At 30.4% G+C, this 23430-nt stretch overlaps 1 protein-coding gene across 2 annotated transcripts; it reads left to right on the top strand.

Moving 5' to 3' along the window:
* The first annotated feature begins 264 nt into the window (after nucleotides 1–264).
* LOC116143857 (ubiquitin-conjugating enzyme E2 variant 1D) lies at nucleotides 265–22212 on the top strand. 2 transcript variants are annotated; one of them, XM_031429307.1, is made up of 4 exons: nucleotides 265–423; nucleotides 20458–20597; nucleotides 21507–21632; nucleotides 21806–22212. In XM_031429307.1, the coding sequence occupies exons 1-4, from the start codon at nucleotides 390–392 to the stop codon at nucleotides 21944–21946; spliced, it is 441 nt and encodes a 146-aa protein (XP_031285167.1). In that variant the 5' UTR covers nucleotides 265–389; the 3' UTR covers nucleotides 21947–22212. The 2 variants fall into 2 exon arrangements, with proteins under 2 accessions (XP_031285167.1, XP_031285166.1); XM_031429306.1 differs by lacking the exon at nucleotides 265–423 and adding an exon at nucleotides 19092–19227.
* Nucleotides 22213–23430: the final 1218 nt, after the last annotated feature.

Here is a 23430-nt window from a genome sequence, read left to right on the forward strand (position 1 = left end):
AACTGGTCAACCCAAGACCTGACAACTTTGATGGGTTTCACCCCGAGTGGTTATTAAAATATTGGCTAAGGCCAATGAGTAAAGGATTTGTCATCCGACCATAAGGGGAGAGGTCATTTGTCACCCTTAATCGACGGATTTAAAGTTTAAATGTATCTTAGGTGAATATTGTAACTACAGGGATGTCTATAAGTTAAACTAAAGTTTAGGGGCTTCATGAAAATTACTCCATAATCAAATATCTTTATATTATTCATTCTCTCCTCTCGCTTGCCCTCAAAATTTCCTCTTTATTCTCATCTTTTTCTTTATTTTCTCATAGATTCTCTCCCTCTTGACTTCCCTTTCTCTCCCTCAGATCTCTGCTAACCATCCATCCGAACACACCCATGACGCTTGGCTCAGGAGGATCTAGTGTCGTGGGTCAGTTTCTTCAATCCCTTACCTTTTTTAGTTTCATCTCTTGATCTTGTCGTTTTCGCCGTTTCTTTTCATGGGTTTCATTAATTTTCATGTTTTGTAACTTTTCCTGTACTGGGTTTCGTTTCTTTTGTGTAATTGAGTGATGGGTATTAGCGGTTTTTAACATTCATTCATTTTTTTATCACGAGATTGATGTGGGTTTGTTTTCGGTTCTTGTTTCTCCGGCTATTAATTTTCTGGGTTGCTTTATTTGATTGTTAATTGGATTTAATTTTAAGGAATTTTAGTATTATTGAATTATGTATTGGAATTTTAAACGTTTGGTTTAGGGTATACCAATAGATAATTTGGCTATTTACTTCGTGCAGGTTACTTGAATTTATATTTTAATCTGATGATCAAATTCTTTGACAAAGTTTCCAACTTGAGTTTAACATTTTCAATGATGGTAGGGTTTGAGGGGACCCCGTTTTTAACTCAAGTTTTTGATTTCTAGGTCATGAGATTCAATGAGATAAGCTAGTTATGTTATGTGGTCATGTTATTTGGTGTTCTGAATCACAGCCTTATTCTGGTTGTTTCAATCTTAATGGGTTAACGTAAATTTTGGGAATTGGAGTTAAATTGTGAGCTAAAGTGTAATCCTTTTTTTTTAATCATTGGTAATTTTACATGAGCTACAATACAATCCTGTTGTTCTGATCATTAGTGGTTTCGTCTAGTTTTATGTTATAACGGGATGGGAAAAAGGAACTCTGCATACACAATTATGTGTGTGCCTGCACCGACAGATATATTTATGTTCTATGGCATGTTTTAGTGAAGTTTGAAAATGCTTACTTTAGATATTAATGACCGATGAAGTATTATTATTATTATTTTCTCACCCGGTTGTTGATGATGGCTTTGATGCTTGATAAAATTTTGAAGCTTGGGAATATAGAGTCACTTCCTGCTTGGTAATCACAATTTTGTTTGTATTTGTGCATGTGCTATAATTTGCATCTATTTCACATATTCGAGCTTTTCATCCTAAGTAAAGTGCATTATGTTTCATTTTTTATGGTATTCTTGAAATTTGAAGCAAATCTGTCCCAATTTGGACCAGTCATAAATGAGAATAAACTGTTAGGAGTTAATAATATTTATCATTGTCGTGAACCATTTATTTAACACGTAAATCTTAAAGCAAATGAAATTTTTGTTATTTTAAAAACTTCAAGCGGATTTGTGTTATTTTATCATACTTTGGAGATTAATCTTAATGCAAAAATATATATTATATATAAAGAAGCAAAAATAATAAAACTTTTAGAAAAATTATCAAAAACCTTGCAAGTTCAAAAAGATTTAAAATAATTTTTTTTTAATTGTTTTGAAATTTCTAATTTTTTTTTTTTTTTTTGAATTTTTGAGATTAACTTTAAATTTTTTTTGAAATTTTTAAAAATTGTCCTTAATATTGTAGAAACTTATTTTCATTGATGCTTTTTTAAGTCAAAAGTTAGCTTAACAACAACACCAAAAACATTTGCATGCCTGCAAAGGAGGTGGTTGTGTAATCTTGATACACAGAGACCAAATGGTAATTTTGGATAATCAAGGGGTACTAAATAGGTTGTCCATATATAAATGTATCTTAAAATTTATGAACTCCTCAATTTTAATTAAATAATAAAACTCCTCTAGGTCTAAAAAAGATAGAAACCTATATATCATTAGTGAGGATCAAAATGGTCTTAAGGGGGTGAATTATACCTTTAAAGCACCTAAGGTCATTTTTCAGCTATATGAGCAAATTTGAACAATTTGTGACTTAGGTCTCTTCTAGTGCAATATGTGAGTGTGCAAGCAAGTATGAACAAGTATAAAGTAAGCTGTGCAAAATAAAGAGAGAAGGAAGAGAGATGCAAACACAAGCGATATATAGTGGTGTCGCTTAAACCCAGCCTATGTCCACTTCTCCAAGCTTTCCCCCTTAGAGTATTTCACTATCTCCCTTGGTTGATCACTCGACCAAGCAAATCCAACACAAAGCTTTCCTCTTAAGTGTTATCAAACTTTTACATATAATTGCTTCACAAAGTGCAATTGAAAGCTTTGTCTCACCACTAGACTTACTTTTTCTCATTATTGCTTCCCACAAACCCAAGAGTAAACCTCACTCTTTTACAACTCAAATTTGATTGATAAAATATGAAAAACTCTCTCAAAGAGTAGAGAATGTATATGCAAGGGTATGTGGTAGAAAATGAGATTTGCAAGTGAAAGCTCTCCAAAATTATCTAAACACTTGGTTTTGTATATGCAAGTTTTAGAATGTTAAAATGCATTGAAAATCATAGAATCTGATCGATCGTCTTGAACCTGGTCATAGAATTTGACGTGAGACCTACGTGGCGCCCACGTGGGGCACTAGTTTTGGGAAAATTCAACTACCATGCTGGTCAACCAGATTCAATTCAGTCGATCAGATTATAGAGCCCAAATATTGGCTTTTGCCCAATTCAGATGCCGAAAAGGACAACCATTGGGTCGATTGAGCAAAATTAAACCCCAAAACTTTGAAATATGACATTTGGACCAAAATAAAAATCCAAAATTAAACGCTCAATTGAATATATATCAAGAATATTTATTTTCTTTTTATTTGTGAAAAGAGCATTTTTCTTTTTTACTGATCACTAGTAAATATTTCATGGTTGCGTAGTTTGCTACTTTGCTTGAAAATCAGAATTTTCTCTTTAGAAATAACCTAACTTATGTCATTTCTATGATTTAGTCATGATTCCTGCTAAATTTAATCACAACCATTTAAATGTATTTTATCCTATCCTATGTACAGTATAAGCCGTAAGAATTACTCAAGGAGTGATGACATAAATTTCTATATTCTACGCTTTAAATGTTTTTGAAAGTTATTACATTTAGATCCCAATACTTTATATATAATTTCAATCTACAAAGTATGGGATCTAAATGTACTCAAATAATCAAACCCAAGGTCCCCAACCTGCAAAAATTACTTACCTCCCAACTTTTACCCAAGTATGTTAAGTCTAAAAATAAACTAAATGGAAATTTTGATTTATAAATAGGACCCACCAATCACATTAATTACCAACCCAATAATTAAGCTCTAAACAACTAATTGAAAATTTAGATTATAAATAAATAAAACAATTTTTTAACAAACTTAAAAAATTAAAGTTTTGAGACAGCTTAAACTCTTTATTACTTCATGAATGATATTCTACTTAATTTCTTTAGTTTAATTTACCTTTAGAAAATTAGGACTTTTTACTAATTTCCTATGTTTACCATTTTCTTTTATTGTTTTACCATATTTGGAAACTTATAATTGTATTAAATAGAATATTAAGAACAACTATTAAAGTTTCTATATTTATTATTATAAAAAAAATGAATTTTATCATTTTAGAATTTCGCCTCCCCCACTTGAATTCCTACTTCGCCACTGCATAATACTTATGCAGTTATTAAGATTAAGACTTATAATGAAGACGAATTTCGCAATACTTATTTAAAATAAACAAAACATCTCAATAAGGATATTTTATATAAGAATAATCTTCGTGCAGTCGTAAAAAATCATGGTCCCAATTTGGACCAGTCATAAATGAGAATAAACTCACATTGTAATAAGTTATAATTTTATAGGTCCTAAAAAATTTGTCTCCATAAGTAATAATTATCTATATTGCAAAAAATATATGTTATGAGTTCGTGTATTAACTTTGGGTGGCATGTTGATTTGCTAGAGGAAGAAGAAATATATCACTTGAATTGGTTAAATATGCATGGATTGTGTTAAGTACAATGTATTTATGGAATTATATTGAGAGAAAAACATTAAAGAAAATACAAAATTTTAACTTTTCAGATTACTTTGCTATTCGTAACACTACATAATACTAATACTAGTTTTTTGAAACTATGACTATCTTTTTTATCAATTTCTATACATTGGATTTGACACTTTTTCATTAATTAACTATTAAGGGTAATCTACTTTATCTCTATACCACTTGCTTTAAGGATAATTAAGTCAAATAATAATTTTTGAACTATATCCCTATTAAATTATAACTTTTTCATACAATAAAATTAGTTTGACTCCACCATTATATTATAGAGAGGTTTTATGGTATATAATTCAAAGTTTAATTTCAATTGTAGTTGGTGGCGTAACTAATTTCTACATGTACAAACTGATACGATATACTCTTAATTGATATATAGTTATTTTATAGTCGTTGAGTATTCATTGAGTTAACTTTTATATTATTATTCATTTAAAATCACTGTTAGTGACATTATTATTAGTCATGGGTGACGCAAGCCAATTTATTTGACGTCGGTGGAAGCACAACAAAGCATCGTTCATTTGGTCGCAAGAGGAGACCAATATATCCTTGCCTCCTGTTACCGAACGCTGCAATATTTGTTGATGATTCCACCGTCATAAGATAGATTGGTTCATGCTGATCATTCTGATGCCATACTGTATCCAGACACGTCCCAGCGATCGTCAGTGACAATGGTCCGGCCCCTAACAACACAGTTCGATCTTTTAATATTATAAATATTACCTAATTGCTCTCTAGACACTTACTTTAAAACATAAAAAATAATAATTTAAATAAACTCCAGGATTAGGGAGAACGACTTATACATACTCAATGTTTGTCGAAACGATAAGTTGATACCCAAAAGATTTTGAAACGATAAATGGGTACCTTCCGTCATGTTCTGTTAATGATTTTCGTTTGATAATAGTGAAAAGACTAAAATACCCTGAAAGTTTAATTTTTAGTTTTTTATAAATTTAAAAATTTCTAAAAACCCCAAGTTTGCTAATTTGACTAAATGCCCCAATATATAAAATTTATAAAATAACAAAAACACCCCCCCACCCACAGTGCCAGATTCCGGCCACCACCGCGGAATCTGACCGAAAATTGTGTTACGACACAGACCGTCGGATCTGTGTCGTAACACAATTTTCCGCAAGAGTCCGGCGGTGGTGGCCGTAACTGGCACTGTGGGTGGCGGGGGGGTGTATTTGTTATTTTATAAACTTTTTATATATTGGGGTATTTAGTTCAAATTAGCAAACCTGGGGGTTTTTTAGAAATTTTTAAATTATAAAAAACTAAAATATTAAACTTTTAAGGGCATTTTAGTCTTTTTACTATTATCAAATAAAAATCACTAACAGAACATGACGGAAGGTACCTATTGTCATTTTAAAACTTTTGAATACCAACTTGTCGTTTCAACAAATCTTGGGTATGCATAAGTCGTTCGCCCCCAGGATTATTGTCGTTTATCCTTGAGCTGAATTACCGATTCCAATGGTGAAAATATTAGTGGAGTAATACATACCATAACTGAAGTTTGATGTTAAGAGATTTGACTTTAATCCATATAATTAAAAACTTTAAAAATATTATGAAATATCTCCATCATTTTCTTCATTTGATCCTTACACATCATAATATTTTCAACATAAAATTCATCAAACACTTGAATTTCTAATTTTAACTCATTAAGAAATTTATTTGAATAAATCTATTAATTTATTCTAAGAACATGGAATGCTGTGATAATAAAATTCTTCTAATAAAAATTTCATAAATAATCATTTGTGTATTATATTGCACTACAATTACTAAGATTGGTTTTTAGGGAAAATTATTTCATCCAAATTTTAATTAACAATTAAAATAAAATAAAACCTTCTATAGATACTCTATAGATGATAAACTCTACATAGTCATAACAAATTATATTCCAATTTGGATACTTATAAATAGAATAAACTCATATTATATAAGTTATAATTTCTAAATCTCTCTTATAAAAGGGCCTCCACATAGTAATAATTATTTGTATATTGAAAAATATATATTATGTTACATTAAAGGTTAAGATGAAATAAAATATTTATTTAAATTGTTTGGACATTAGCATCTACTATTTGACTCTCCTTATACACTCATTTGTAATTTGCAATTATCGACATCGGTGGTCCTAATTTTGAATGCTTAAGAATTGACAATTGTTTGTGGTTTCAAATCAATTGCCCATGACACAATTGCATTATAATTTCGCCAAGTACATTTATCTTTGTTAGTTCCAAGACACGATGTTCTATACATTTCAAAAGTAGACAGTTGAAACCAATTGAAACTAATAATTTAAAACATTATTAAATCTAATATTGTACTTTAAAATATAAAATATTATAATAATTTTTTGTAACTATATCTTTATTAAGTTATAACATTCAGTGTAATAAAATTGTATCTCACCATTATGACTATAGAGAGGTTTGACTGTAGTTAATTATGTTTAATATTTGAGCATAATATAGAATAATGTCAATCATGATAGAATGAATTATGAACAATATGTATTAGTTTGTGAAATGATGATATCTTTGATATCATAGTTATACTTTTTTTTTTTATGACAAGGGTTGTTCAGAATTACGCATACTTAACAATCCTCGGGATCCTAAAGTTAACGACGAGTAAACCTTCTAGTGATATCCATACTAACAACATAGTACTCGAATTCAAACCTCTTGAGTAATAAATCAGCGTTTTTTCCAACCACTCGTCGCCAGGGCTATTTCGCATGTACAAATTTGTCAATTAATTTGAAAATTCTTATATAAAATTTATTCTTAACTTCTTTTTTTTTTTTTTTTTTTTTTTTTCTTTTTTTTTTTTATGCGGATGTTAACATATTCCAATTGAATTATGCTGTTGGGCCAAACTCATCCAAGGGCTATCCATTCCCTTAAAAAAAAAAAAAAAAAAAAATCCACTTTTCATAAAAAGTCTACGGTCTCCCCATCAACCATCACTCCTTTTCCAAATAATCTAAAGAATAATTTTACTAACATCTCTTACTTTTAGCTCAAACAAATTTCCCTATAATTTTAAAACCATAGCAAACTTTTGACCTAAATTGAGTCATTTTATACATCTTTATCTTATTACTTATTACATCAACTTATCTATAGCATTATTTCCTCATGTATATAGTTATTAGTTTAAATTTATCTTTTCACACTCAATCTTAAAATGAAATTTATATAACATTTTAAATAAGGGATGAGATTTTTTAACTTAAATCATGATTTAAATGGATAAGAAATTTGTGGTTATTGATTTATTGCAATCTAACGGATTGAGATGGAAGTTGAAGATGTATTTTCATTGTCATCTCATCAACTCTTAAGCCACTGAATTGTAATAGATCAACCGTTTAATTTTGTGTCAACGGTTTAAGTAGAAAATTGAAGTAGATCTCAAGTTCTCAACTGTTGAATAAAAAAATATAAATCAAAAAAGGAACATCATATTAGATAACCTATTTTTTGGGAGTCGATTGAAACATAGCTTGTTTTTCAAAGTATCTCAAAAATAGCCTACTCCAATTTTTAGCATCCGTTGGACCAAAATACCCTTAACCTAAAAGCCAAAGTGACCTATACTAACCAGTAGGCATCTAGGGTCAACATAGAAAAGAATAAGCACTTATCGATCACTAATAGAAACTAATATCAGATATAGTTTGTTTTGTTTCAAGACTCTATCTAATAAGACAGATAAAACCCTATCGAGACTATTGATTACCGAAGAAAACTAATAAGATAGAGTCCTAAAACAAAACAAACTCTACCCATTTTATCGTTGACCGATACATACTCGATCAGTTATATAGGTGGGTATAGATCAATCACTTTAGGTTTTTATTAAGAAAGGGTAATTTGGTCTAACTAGTGTTAACTTTTGAAGTAGGGCTATTTTTTTTTTTTGAGACTTTAACAAATGAGCATTTCTCAAATCACACACACAAAAAAGGGTCACTTAATAAATTTCTCGAATAAAAATAATGTTTATTTGTGATGCAATATGATTTGATGGCGGTGCTTTAGTAAAACAAAAATTTAATGAAATATTGTGTATTGTGAGGGGTGATAATTTTTGACAAAACACAAGTTTGATATAGTTTAAATGGATTATCATTATTTTTAATCTTATTTGTGCCATATTTCATTGGCGAAATCAAGTCGGTTCTTAATAGTGTGATGATTGGTTGAGGGTCGAGGAATTCACTTGCAAACTCGTTCATTGACATGACTAATTGAATGAGTTGTGTAACCAACTATAACATAATTAAGGCCCTTTGGTACAACATTTAATCATATATTTTTTATTCTATCTAATCCTATCCAAAACATATTTTTAATATTCAATTCTCTTAAAAATACATTATTTATTCAACAAAATATTTAGATTATTTTACTAATGATGAGTTGTGTAACCCTTATAACATAATTAAGGCCCTTTGTACAACGTTTAATCATATACTATTCTATTATTCTATCTAATCCTATCCAAATATATATTTGTTTTAATATTCAAAATTCTCTTTAAAATACAATATTATTCTATTCAACTCAAATATTTAGATTATTTTTAATCCTTAGGTTTGTTATTTACTAAACACCTCCAATAATAAAAGTTTATAAATTGACAAAATACCCCCATCACTCACATTGCCAGATTCCAGCCACCATCGCTGGAAGATGGTCAGAATCTGGCCATGTGGGTGGATGAGGTGTTTTGTCAATTTATAAACTTTTATTATTGAGGGTGTTTAGTTAAATTAACAAACCTAAAGATTAAAATAATCTAAATACTTTTAGAAAATGTATTAAAAAATATACAAAAACTTCTCAGAATACTACTCAACTTAACTTTTTCAAAAGACTATTTAAAAACTCTCAAAATAGTTAACCAAACGGAACCTAGATTTAAGACTGTATTAATAATAAGCTATAAATGGATTAAATAAGTCACATATCATAAACTAGTTAAATGAGTTAAATGTGTATCAATGAGTTAAATAGCTAAGTGTCACAAAGCTAAGTGGACTTAGTCAAGTTGCGACATGATTGACCTGATTGTTCATGCGGGTCATATTTGTGTCACCACAAATATCATGTTGCTCCTCCTCGACACCTCTATAATTGGTTATTCTAGTTACTTAGGATTAGTTTATTATCCTACAACACAATGACTTATTAATAAAATTCTAATAGTTCCCTTTGGAGTTATTTCGATGTGGATTATTAGATTAAAGTTGTTACACTAGAGTATATCGGATGTTCATCATGTTTCGTTACATCAATTAAATGTCGAATCTAAATTAACTAGAATTTAATTTCTTCTTGTTTGACATGACATAAATTTGCCGCAACTCGTTTTTTTAACACAATCCACATATTTAATATTAGATGAGTATTGAAACTATAGGGATTTTATTATTAGATTGAAGTTTAGAGACCTTAGTGAAATTACCCATAAAATATCTCTATACATGTCAGGAACAGTTACATGGGTTAACTATCATAAAATTAAGCAAATTGATTCAATTTGTGTCATCTTAAAGCAAATGAAATTTTTGTTATTTTAAAAACTTCAAGCGGATTTGTGTTATTTTATCATACTTTAGGAGGATTAATCTTTAATGCAAAAAATATATATATATATATAAAGAAGCAAAAATAATAAAACATTTTAGAAAAATTAATCAAAAACCTTGCAAGTTCAAAAAGATTTTAAAATAATTTTTTTTTAATTGTTTTGAAATTTCTAATTTTTTTTTTTTTTTTTTGAATTTTTGAGATTAACTTTAAATTTTTTTTGAAATTTTTAAAAATTGTCCTTAATATTGTAGAAACTTATTTTCATTGATGCTTTTTTAAGTCAAAAGTTAGCTTTAACAACAACAACCAAAAACTAGTTGCATGCCTGCAAAGGAGGTGGTTGTGTAATCTTGATATCACAGAGACCAAATGGTAATTTTGGATAATCAAGGGGTACTAAATAGGATTGGTCCAATATATAAATGTATCTTAAAATTTAATGAACTCCCTCAAGTTTAATTAAATAATAAAATCTCCCTTAGGTCTAAAAAAAGATAGAAACCTATATATCATTAGTGAAGGATCAAAATGGTCTTAAGAGGGGGTGAATTATACCTTTAAAGCACCTAAGGTCATTTTTCAGCTATATGAGCAAATTTGAACAATTTGTGACTTAGGGTCTCTTCTAGTGCAATATGTGAGTGTGCAAGCAAGTATGAACAAGTATAAAGTAAGCTGTGCAAAATAAAGAGAGAAGGGAAGAGAGATGCAAACACAAGCGATATATAGTGGTTCGGCTTAAACCCAGCCTATGTCCACTTCTCCAAGCTTTCCCCCTTAGAGTATTTCACTATCTCCCTTGGTTGATCACTCGACCAAGCAAATCCAACACAAATAGCTTTCCTCTTAAGTGTTATCAAACTTTTACATATAATTGCTTCACAAAGTGCAATTGAAAGCTTTGTCTCACACACTAGGACTTACTTTTTCTCATTATTGCTTCCCACAAACCCAAGAGTAAACCTCACTCTTTTACAACTCGAAATTTGATTGATAAAATATGAAAAACTCTCTCAAAGAGTAGATGAACAAGTGTATATGCAAGGGTATGTGGTAGAAAATGAGATTTGCAAGTGAAAGCTCTCCAAAATTATCTAAACACTTGGTTTTGTATATGCAAGTTTTAGAATGTTAAAATGCATTGAAAATCATAGAATCTGATCGATCGTCTTGAACCTGGTCAATAGAATTTGACGTGAGACCTACGTGGCGCCCACGTGGGGCACTAGTTGTTGGGAAAATTCAACTACCATGCTGGTCAACCAGATTCAATTCAGTCGATCAGATTATAGAGCCCAAAAATATGGCTTTTGCCCAATTCAGATGCCGAAAAGGACAACCATTGGGTCGATTGAGCAAAATTAAACCCCAAAACTTTGAAATATGACATTTTGGACCAAAATAAAAATCCAAAATTAAACGCTCAATTGAATATATATATCAAGAATATTTATTTTCTTTTTATTATGTGAAAAGAGCATTTTTCTTTTTTTACTGATCACTAGTAAATATTTCATGGTTAGCGTAGTTTGCTACTTTGCTTGAAAATCAAGAATTTTCTCTTTAGAAATAACCTAACTTATGTCATTTCTATGATTTAGTCATGATTCCTGCTAAATTTAATCACAACCATTTAAATGTATTTTTATCCTATCCTATGTACAGTATAAAAGCCGTAAGAAATTACTCAAGGAGTGATGACATAAATTTCTATATTCTACGCTTTAAATGTTTTTGAAAGTTATTACATTTAGATCCCAATACTTTATATATAATTTCAATCTACAAAGTATTGGGATCTAAATGTACTCAAATAATCAAACCCAAGGTCCCCAACCTGCAAAAATTACTTACCTCCCCAACTTTTACCCAAAGTATGTTAAGTCTAAAAATAAACTAAATGGAAATTTTGATTTATAAATAGGACCCACCATATGCAAATTAATTACTCAACCCAATAATTAAGCTCTAAAACAAACTAATTGAAAATTTAGATTATAAATAAATAAAACAATTTTTTATACAAACTTAAAAAATTAAAGTTTTGAGACAGCTTAAACTCTTTATTACTTCATGAATGATATTCTACTTAATTTCTTTAGTTTAATTTACCTTTAGAAAATTAGGACTTTTTACTAATTTCCTATGTTAATACGATTTTCTTTATTTGTTTTACCATATATTTGGAAACTTATAATTGTATTAAATAAAGAATATTAAGAACAACTATTAAAGTTTCTATATTTATTATTATAAAAAAAAATGAATTTTATCATTTTTAGAATTTCGCCTCCCCCACTTGAATTCCTAGCTTCGCCACTGCATAATACTTATGCAGTTATTAAGATTAAGACTTAATAATGAAGACGAAATTTCGCAATATCTTATTTAAAAATATAACAAAACATCTCAATAATGATATTTTATATAAGAATAATCTTCGTGCAGTCGTAAAAAATCATGGTCCCAATTTGGACCAGTCATAAATGAGAATAAACTTCACATTGTAATAAGTTATAATTTTTATAGGTCCTAAAAAATTTGTCTCCATATAGTAATAATTATCTATATATTGCAAAAAATATATGTTATGAGTTCGTGTATTAACTTTGGGTGGCATGGTTGATTTGCTAGAGGAAGAAGAAAATATATCACTTGAATTGGTTAAATATTGCATGGATTGTGTTATAGTACAATGTATTTATGGAATTTATATTGAGAGAAAAACATTAAAGAAAATACAAAATTTTAAACTTTTCAGATTACTTTGCATATTCGTAACACTACATAGATACATATACTAGTTTTTTGAAACTATGACTATCTTTTTTATCAATTTCTATACATTGGATTTGACATGTTTCATTAATTAACTATTAAGGGTAATGCATACTTTATCTCTATACCACTTGCTTTAAGGATAATTAAGTCAAAATAATAATTTTTGTAACTATATCCCTATTAAATTATAACTTTTTCATACTAATAAAATTAGTTTGACTCCACCATTATAATTATAGAGAGGTTTTATGGTATATAATTCAAAGTTTAATTTCAATTGTTAGTTGGTGGCGTAACTAATTTCTACATGTACAAACTGATACGATAATACTCTTAATTGATATATAGTTATTTTATAGTCGTTGAGTATTCATTGAGTTAACTTTTTATATTATTATTCATTAATAAAATCACTGTTAGTGACATTATATATTAGTCATGGGTGACGCAAGCCAATTTATTTGACGTCGGTGGAAGCACAACAAAGCATCGTTACATTTGGTCGCAAGAGGAGACCAAATATATCCTTGCCTCCTGTTACCGAACGCTGCAATATTTGTTGATGATTCCACCGTCATAAGATAGATTGGTTCATGCTGATCATTCTGATGCCAATACTGTATCCAGACACGTCTCCAGCGATCGTCAAGTGACAATGGTCCGGCCCCTAACAACAACAGTTCCGATCTTTTAATATTATAAATATTTACCTAATTGCTCTCTAGACACTTACTTTAAAACATAAAAAATAATAATTATTAAATAAAACCCCAGGATTATTGTCGTTTATCCTTGAGCTGAATTACCGATTCCGGGTGGTGAAAATATTAGTGGAGTAATACATACCATAACTGAAGTTTGATGTTAAGAGATTTGACTTTAATCCATATAATTAAAAACTTTAAAAATATTATGAAATATCTCCATCATTTTCTTCATTTGATCCTTACACATCCATAATATTTTCAACATAAAATTCATCAAACACTTGAATTTCTAATTTTAACTCATTAAGAAATTTATTTGAATAAATCTATTAATTTATTCTAAGAACATGGAATGCGTGATAATAAAATTCTTCTAATAAAAAATTTCATAAATAATGCATTTGTGTATTATATTGCACTACTAATTACTAAGATTGGTTTTTAGGGAAAATTATTTCATCCAAATTTTAATTAACAATTAAAATAAAATAAAACCTTTATATAAAGATACTCTATAGATGAATAAACTCTACATAGTCATAACAAATTATATTCTCAATTTGGAATACTTATAAATAAGAATAAACTTCATATTATATAAAGTTATAATTTTTCTAAATCTCATCTTAATAAAAGTTGCCTCCACATAGTAATAATTATTTGTATATTGCAAAAATATATATATTATGTTACATTAAAGGTTTAAGATGAAATAAAATATTTATTTAAAATTGTTTAGGACAATTATCTACTATTTGACTCTCCTTATCCACTTCATTTGTAATTTGCAATTTATCGACATCGGTGGTCCTAATTTTGAAATGCTTAAAAGAATTGACAATTGTTTGTGGTTTCAAATCAATTGCCCATACAACAATTGCATTTATAATTTCGCCAAGTACATTTATCTTTGTTAGTTCCAAGACACGATGTTCTATACATTTCAAAAGTAGACAGTTGAAACGCTGAATTGAAACCGTAATAATATTAAAACATTAATTAAAATCCTAATATTGTACTATTAAAATATAAAATATATAATAAGAAATTTTTGTAACTATATCTTTATTAAGTTATAACATTCTCAGTGTAATAAAATTGGTTAATCTCACCATTATGACTATAGAGAGGTTTGACTGTAGTTAATTAATGTTTAAATATTTGAGCATAATATAGAATAATGTCAATCATGATAGAAATGAATCTATGTAACAATATGTAGTAGTTTGTGAAATTGATGATATCTTCTGATATCATAGTTATACCTTTTTTTTTATGACTAAAGGTGTTCGGGTCAGATTACGCTCATCTTAACAAATCTCTCGGGATCCTAAAGTTAACGACTGAGTAAACCTTCTAGTGATCATCCATACTAACAACATAGGTGACTCGAACTCAAGACCTCTTGAGTAATAAATCTAAGCGTTTTTGTCCAACCACTCGGTCGCCCAGGGCTAATTTGCAATGTACAAATTTGTCAATTAATTTGAAAATTCTTATCATAAAATTTATTCTTAACTTCTTCTTCTTTTTTTTTTTTTTTTTTTTTTTTTTTCTTTTGATGCGGATGTTAACATATTCCAATATGAATTATGCTGTTGGGCCCAAACTCATCCAAGGGCTATCCATTCCTTAAAAAAAAAAAAAAAAAAAAAAATCCACTTTGTTCATAAAAAGTCTACGGTCTACCCATCAACCATCACTCCTTTCCAAATAAATCTAAAGAATAATTTTACTAACATCTCTTACTTTTAGCTCTAAACAAATTTCCCTATAATTTTAAAACCATAGCAAACATTTTGACCTAAAATTGAGTCATTTATACATCTTTATCTTATTACTTTTACATCAACTTATCATTAGCATTATTTTCCTATGTATATATGTTATTTTAGTTTAAATTTATCTTTTCACACGTCAAATCTTAAAATGAAAATTATATAACATTTTAAATAAAGGGATGAGATTTTTAACTTTAATTCATGATTTAAATTGGAACAGAAATTTGTGTTATTGATTATTGCAATCTAACGGATATGAGATGGAAGTTGAAGTGATTATTTTCATTGTCATCTCATCAACTCTTAAGCCATTGAATTGTAATAGATCAACCTTAAATTTTGTGTCAACGGTTTAAGTAGAAAATTGAAGTACGATCTCAAGTTCTCAACTGTTGAATAAAAAAAATATAAACATCTGAAGAAAAGGAACATCATAAGAAACTCTTTTTTGGGAGTCGATTGAAACATAGCTTGTTTTTCAAAGTATCTCAAGAAATAGCCATACTCCAAATTTTTAGCATCCGTTGGACCAAAATACCCTTAACCTAAAAAGCCAAAGTGACCTATATCTAACCAGTAGGCATCTATGGGTCAACAGATAGAAAAACGAATAAGCACTTATCGATCACTAATAGAAACTAATATCAGATATAGTTTGTTTTGTTTCAAGACTCTATCTAATAGAGACAGATACAAACCCTATCGGAGACTATCGATTACCGATAGAAACTAATATAGATAGAGTCCTAAAACAAAACAAACTCTACCCATTTTATCGTTGACCGATACATACTCGATCGAGTTATATAGGTGGGTATCAGATCAATCACTTTAGGTTTTTAATTAAGAAAGGGTAATTTGGTCTAACTAGTGTTGAACTTTTGAAGTAGGGCTATTTTTTTTTAGAGACTTTAACAAATGAGCTATTTCTCAAATCACACACACAAAAAAAGGGTCACTTAATATAATTTCTTGAATAAAAATAATGTTTATTTTGTGATGCAATATTGAGTTGATGGCGGTGCTTTAGTAAAACAAAAAAGTTAATGAAATATTGTGTATTTGTGAGGGGTGATAAGTTTTGACAAAAACACAAGTTTGATATAGTTTAAATGGATTATCATTAATTTTTAATCTTATTTGTGCCATATTTCATTGGCGAAATCAAATCGGTTCTTAATAGTGTGATGATTGGTTGAGGGTCGAGGGAATTCAACTTGCAAACTCGTTCATTGACATGACTAATTGAATGAGTTGTGTAACCAACTTATAACATAATTAAGGCCCCATTGGTACAACATTTTAATCATATATTATTCTATTATTCTATCTAATCCTATCCAAATACATATTTGTTTTAATATTCAAAATTCTCTTTAAAATACAATATTATTATATTCAACTCAAAATATTTAGATTATTTTACTAATTGAATGAGTTGTGTAACCAACTTATAACATAATTAAGGCCCCTTTGGTACAACGTTTTAATCATATACTATTCTATTATTCTATCTAATCCTATCCAAATATATATTTGTTTTAATATTCAAAATTCTCTTTAAAATACAATATTATTCTATTCAACTCAAAATATTTAGATTATTTTTAATCCCTTAGGTTTGTTAATTTAACTAAACACCTCCAATAATAAAAGTTTATAAATTGACAAAAATACCCCCACTCACTCACATTTGCCAGATTCCAGCCACCATCGCTGGAAGATGGTCAGAATCTGGCAAATGTGGGTGGATGAGGGTGTTTTTGTCAATTTATAAACTTTTATTATTGAGGGTGTTTAGTTAAATTAACAAACCTAAAGGATTAAAAATAATCTAAATACTTTTAGAAAATGCTATTAAAAAATATACAAAAAACTTCTCAGAATACTACTCAACTTAACTTTTTTCAAAAGACTATTTTAAAAACTCTCAAAATAGTTAACCAAACGGAACCTAGATTTAAGACGCTATTAATAAATAAGCTATAAATGGATTAAATAAGTCAAACATATCATAAACTAGTTAAATGAGTTAAATGTGTATCAATGAGTTAAATAGCTTAAAGTGTCACAAAGCTAAGTGGACTTAGTCAAGTTGCGACATGAATATGACCTGATTGTTTCATGCGGGTCATATTTGTGTCACCCATCAAATAATCATGTTGCATCCTCCTCGACACCTCTATAATTGGTTATTCTAGTACCATTAGGATTAGTTTATTATCCTACAACAATGACTTATTAATAAAATTTCATAATAGTTCCCTTTGGAGTTATTTCGATGTGGATTATTAGATTAAAGTTGTTACACTAGAGTATATCGGATGTTCATCATGTTTCGTTACATCAATTAAATTGGTCGAATCTAAATTAACTAGAATTTAATTTCTTCTTGTTTGACATGACATAAATTTGCCGCAACTCGTTTTTTTAACACTAATCCACATATTTAAACATATTTAGATGAGTATTGAAACTATAGGGATTTTTATTATTTAGATTGAAGTTTAGAGACCTTAGTGAAATTACCCACAATAAAATATCTCTATACATGTCAGGAACAAGTTACATGGGTTAAACATATCATAAAGAATTAAGCAAATTGATTCATATTTGTGTCACCTATTAAATAACAATGTTGTATCCATGTTGACACCTCCGACACGAATGATTAAATAGGTTGTATTTGAATTAACTAAAATTTCATTATTTCTTATTCAACACAAGGAAATTTGACACGCAAACTTGTTTTGTGTCACATCTGGTCCGAGCCCAACACTCATTTGGCCCAATTCATTTTCAAATGCTTGATCCAAAAGATTGTTTTGTTCATTCTAAGACACAAGAAGTATTTGACACGCAACCTGTATTGTGTCACATTGGACAAAGGTAATTACACAAACGTAGTAAGTACATCTCTTAGTGACTCGAACACAAGATTATTTGAATATAGTTAAAGCCAATGTTTTAAAACCTATCCCGGCTCGATCGGTTCAACCAATTCAATCAGGACCTAAGACCTTCACTAGGTCGGGGTACCAATTTTCCTATTTACCAAATACCCTAGAAACTGAGATGATGATCAGCGAACAATTGAAGGTTGGGATGTTGGGGGTTTTGAAGAGGAAGGGCTGGTGAGTGCAATGTTGGCAGTGGAGGTGATTTATGGTGAGTGAATCGACCAGAATTAAAGAAACCCATGGCGACAACAACTGGCTTTTACCGTCGATTGGCAAGGTGAACGGGGGTGGGGTGAGATGGATTTTGGTCAGGAGGTTGAGAGGAGTATTTTCATGGTGATAGGGAGGGTTGTTGACGTCGGCTATAGTGAGATATAGCTTGGGTTGTCGAGCCGAGTCACTGACGGTGGCCAAATCTTGGGTAGATTTTCTAGGGAATGGCTCAGGAGATGATTGTGATTGCATTTGGTGTGCTGATGCCACTTACTAGTCAATTGCCGATTTGTATTTGGGGTGTGTTTGCTAAATTTTAAACATGTAGGAACTTAACGTAATATTTAGGGGTGTATTTGCTAAATTTTAAATTTTTTGACACTTGGTTTGACCGATCGATCAAACCGATTAAACTGGTCAACCCAAGACCAGACAACTTTGCCGGGTTTCACCCCGGGTTGGTTATTAAAATATTGGTTAAGGCCAATGAGTAAAGGATTTGTCATCCGATTACAAGGGGAGAGGTCATTTGTCACCCTTAATCGACGGATTTAAAGTTAAAATGTATCTTAAGTGAATATTGTAACTACAGGGATGTCTATAATTTAAACTAAAGTTTAGGGGCTTCATTATAATTACTCCATAATCAAATATCTTCATTCATTCTCTCGTCTCGATTGCCCTCAAATTTTCGTCTTTATTCTCATCTTTTTCTTTATTTTCTCATAGATTCTCTCCCTCTTGACTTCCCTTTCTCTCCCTCAGATCTCTGCTAACCATCCATCGGAAAACACCCATGACGCTTGGCTCAGGAGGATCTAGTGTCGTGGGTCAGTTTCTTCAATCCCTTACCTTTTTTAGTTTCATCTCTTGATCTTGTCGTTTTCGCCGTTTCTTTTCATGGGTTTCATTAATTTTCATGTTTTGTAACTTTTCCTGTACTGGGTTTCGTTTCTTTTGTGTAATTGAGTGATGGGTATTAGCGGTTTTTAACATTCATTCATTTTTTTATCACGAGATTGATGTGGGTTTGTTTTCGGTTCTTGTTTCTCCGGCTATTAATTTTCTGGGTTGCTTTATTTGATTGTTAATTGGATTTAATTTTAAGGAATTTTAGTATTATTGAATTATGTATTGGAATTTTAAACGTTTGGTTTAGGGTATACCAATAGATAATTTGGCTATTTACTTCGTGCAGGTTACTTGAATTTATATTTTAATCTGATGATCAAATTCTTTGACAAAGTTTCCAACTTGAGTTTAACATTTTCAATGATGGTAGGGTTTGAGGGGACCCCGTTTTTAACTCAAGTTTTTGATTTCTAGGTCATGAGATTCAATGAGATAAGCTAGTTATGTTATGTGGTCATGTTATTTGGTGTTCTGAATCACAGCCTTATTCTGGTTGTTTCAATCTTAATGGGTTAACGTAAATTTTGGGAATTGGAGTTAAATTGTGAGCTAAAGTGTAATCCTTTTTTTTTAATCATTGGTAATTTTACATGAGCTACAATACAATCCTGTTGTTCTGATCATTAGTGGTTTCGTCTAGTTTTATGTTATAACGGGATGGGAAAAAGGAACTCTGCATACACAATTATGTGTGTGCCTGCACCGACAGATATATTTATGTTCTATGGCATGTTTTAGTGAAGTTTGAAAATGCTTACTTTAGACATTTATGACCGATGAAGTATTATTATTATTATTTTCTCACCCGGTTATTGATGATGGCTTTGATGCTTAATAAAATTTTGAAGATTGGGAATATAGAGTCGCTTCCTGCTTGGTAATCACAATTTTGTTTGTATTTGTGCATGTGCTATAATTTGCATCTATTTCACAGATTCGAGTTTTTCATCCTAAGTAAAGTTCATCATGTTTCATTTTTTATGGTATTCTTGAAATTTGAAGCAATGGTGAGAGATATTACCAATGAAGAGCATTATACATTTTAATACGATTGGAAGTGATTTGCACTTTAAGTTGGCTGTCTGCTCTTCTTAGTTTATTATCATTGCAGTGTATTGGTGTTACTCATTGTAGAAATTTGTGTGCAGTTCCTCGGAACTTCAGATTGTTAGAGGAACTTGAACGTGGAGAAAAAGGTATTGGAGATGGCACCGTCAGCTATGGGATGGATGATGGAGATGACATTTACATGCGCTCTTGGACTGGCACTATCATCGGTCCTCACAATGTAATTGCATATTCATTTCATTGATAAATTATGTATGTTATACAACTGTTCTATCAATTGAAACATTACAGTTGTTGCACAACCACATAGTTAACAGAAGCAGTGAGCCTCTCATGCATCAAGTATTAGCTTCTGTTATGACCCAAATGGGCAGGGGATATAATTTCTGACTGAGTTATGTGTTCGTCAGCAACCTCAGGCTCCCAATTTCTTGTGGTCTTGGGATTTGCTGGGGTGAAGGGTTGTGATTAAAGAAGTTCATGTTACTTTTGATTGAAACTCACTTTTGCTTTTTCTCAAATTCAATTTTCTTTTTTCTTGAGGGATCCTAGAGCTAAGTTTCAAGCATCTTCTATAAACGGTGGATTGGAGTAGAACTGGCGTGGTAGACTTTTTGTTATACCACACAAAAAACACCTACACATGAATGAAAGAATGAGGAAATTGTGTGCTCAATGTGTACAGTTATGGGTGTTTGTAATGAGATTTGATCATTGTCTTGGAAACATTATAAATGATCGAGCCTGGGCATAACACAACATGCTGAGTGAAAAGTTTACTAGTTAGTAAGTATTTTAATTTATGTCTGTCTGTATAGGTTTTGGATGGAGTGTAGTGCATCCTAGGACTTTCCCATAGTGTTCCCTTTGGGCTGAATCACTGGAGATTGGGAATTGGGAAATTTCTCAGAATAAGGTATCCAGTAATTTTCCTATTTTCAAATAGGAAGAAGAATACTTTTAGAGTAATTCTTTATACAGTTGTATTTGAGTGGATTTTCAGAGAAGCTAAATTCTATGTTGTGGAGGGGAAGTTTTGTTGCTCATATAAATATGTGTTTTGATGGTTTATTTGTTTGGATAGCTTTTATGTTAAATTACTTTTTTTTTTTTCTTGGTTGGGTTTCAGACTGTACATGAAGGTCGAATTTACCAATTGAAGCTGTTCTGTGATAAAGATTATCCAGAGAAGCCACCAAGTGTTCGTTTCCATTCACGAATCAACATGACTTGTGTTAACCATGAAACGGGAGTGGTATAGTTGTGATTTCATGGCACTTTTAAATAGTATTTTTGCAATTTTTTTTAATATCTCGTTTGTGCTATGCATGTTTTATTGCTCTGTTATGGGTGTTTGTTTTATTTGGGTTTCAATTTCTGGGTAATTGGGTTGTGTGGCAAGAATTTGATGACATTCTATTGCTGCAGGTGGAACCTAAAAAGTTTGGACTTCTAGCAAATTGGCAGCGAGAGTACACCATGGAAGATATACTCACACAACTGAAAAAGGAGATGGCAGCCCCACACAACCGGAAGCTGGTTCAACCTCCTGAGGGTACCTACTTCTAGCTTCTATGATCATATAGGTATTTTGGGGTCTTATTGCATATTGCAATGTGCAATATATAGTTTGTAATGCTGTGTTGATCCTCTTGATGTTAAGAACATATAGGGGAATGCCTGAAAAGGCTTCTCTGACTACCCCTCCTTGGCTTCGTCTTTTTTTGTCTTCTTTTATCAAACTGTATTGAAAGGATGCTGTTTGATTAATGGGATTTTCTGTGTGTCAAATATTAAAATACCATTTTACTAGTATTCAAGTTATAATTGGATTAGCGTCTGGAGATCAACTCTATTCTCCATTGGATGCTTGCCTAATTTCTAACATGCTGGAAACGCAAGAGGAATGGAGTTGTGAAAATGATCTTTCTGTTGTGATTGTTGTTAATTTGACATTTGGTTCCAACGGTTTCTTGGTTGAGCTGTGGAAGAATTACAGTCCAAGCATATATGAATATCCTAATCAGATGCAACATGGCATTGCACTTTTCCATTATGGTATGAGGCTATTGGTTTCTGGATTTTCAGTCTTAGAATATCTTAGACTGTGTTTATTGCTGATATTCGTAAGGATTTTGTTAGCTTACGGTGATGTGAGGTCAACGCTAAGAAGTATAGCAAGCCCTGTTCAGTTTCAATCTAAAGAAAAGATGCTGTATGATCATTCAAATATATGCTATCTGATTGAAAATGAAAAGTCCAGATTAGATAGTGTTAGCAGAAACTCTTTTAATGATAAACCTACGGAAATGCAACCAATAAGGATATATATTTCACCATTTTATAGAATTCTATTTATCTTCAGAGCAACGCACAGGATGTGATTAGTTTATGCCAAATATATTGAAGTCTTTTTCAGGGATATCTTGAAGGCATATGCTACACATACAAAGTTAGATTTCAACTCATGTGATTGTTAATTTGGTAGGTTTATTCATTTATCTCCATCCTTAATTAAGGGATTGGTGCCAAATCAACTGTCAAATAGATTTGGATACAAAGTTGGAATTCTAAATTTGTATGTTTAGTAATTATTGAATCATGAAATTTCTCAAAGTTGTTATCCCAATTATTTTTAGGTTCAAGATTTAGTGTCTTCATACTGTTATTCTTTAGGTTAATAGATATATATGAGTGAAAAAGAACTCCTAAATTTGCAGTAGAAGTGGGTTGAGTCTCATTTCTTATGTACATGAGTTAAGCGGAAGTAAACAAACATGGAAGAAGCCCTTACCCAAAGATGGGTTGATTGGTCCTCTTGGCTTGAAGCGGGCTCAAAGGACCAACCGTATAGAGTTTTCACTATTGTTTATATATATATATATGTTAGGAAATGGGGGATTGAAAAAAAGATGGGTGGATAATAAGGAACACCAAAATACACACAAAGGATTAGTAATAAAGACTATGTAAATTATATAAAAGGATACTTCTGCATAACATAAAAAGAATACTAATTGGACCTTTAAGTTGGTAGAAATGATGAGACAGTA

The sequence above is a fragment of the Pistacia vera genome, unplaced genomic scaffold (assembly GCF_008641045.1).
Source record: "Pistacia vera cultivar Batoury unplaced genomic scaffold, PisVer_v2 Contig433, whole genome shotgun sequence".
In the NCBI taxonomy this organism is placed as follows: Eukaryota; Viridiplantae; Streptophyta; class Magnoliopsida; order Sapindales; family Anacardiaceae; genus Pistacia; species Pistacia vera.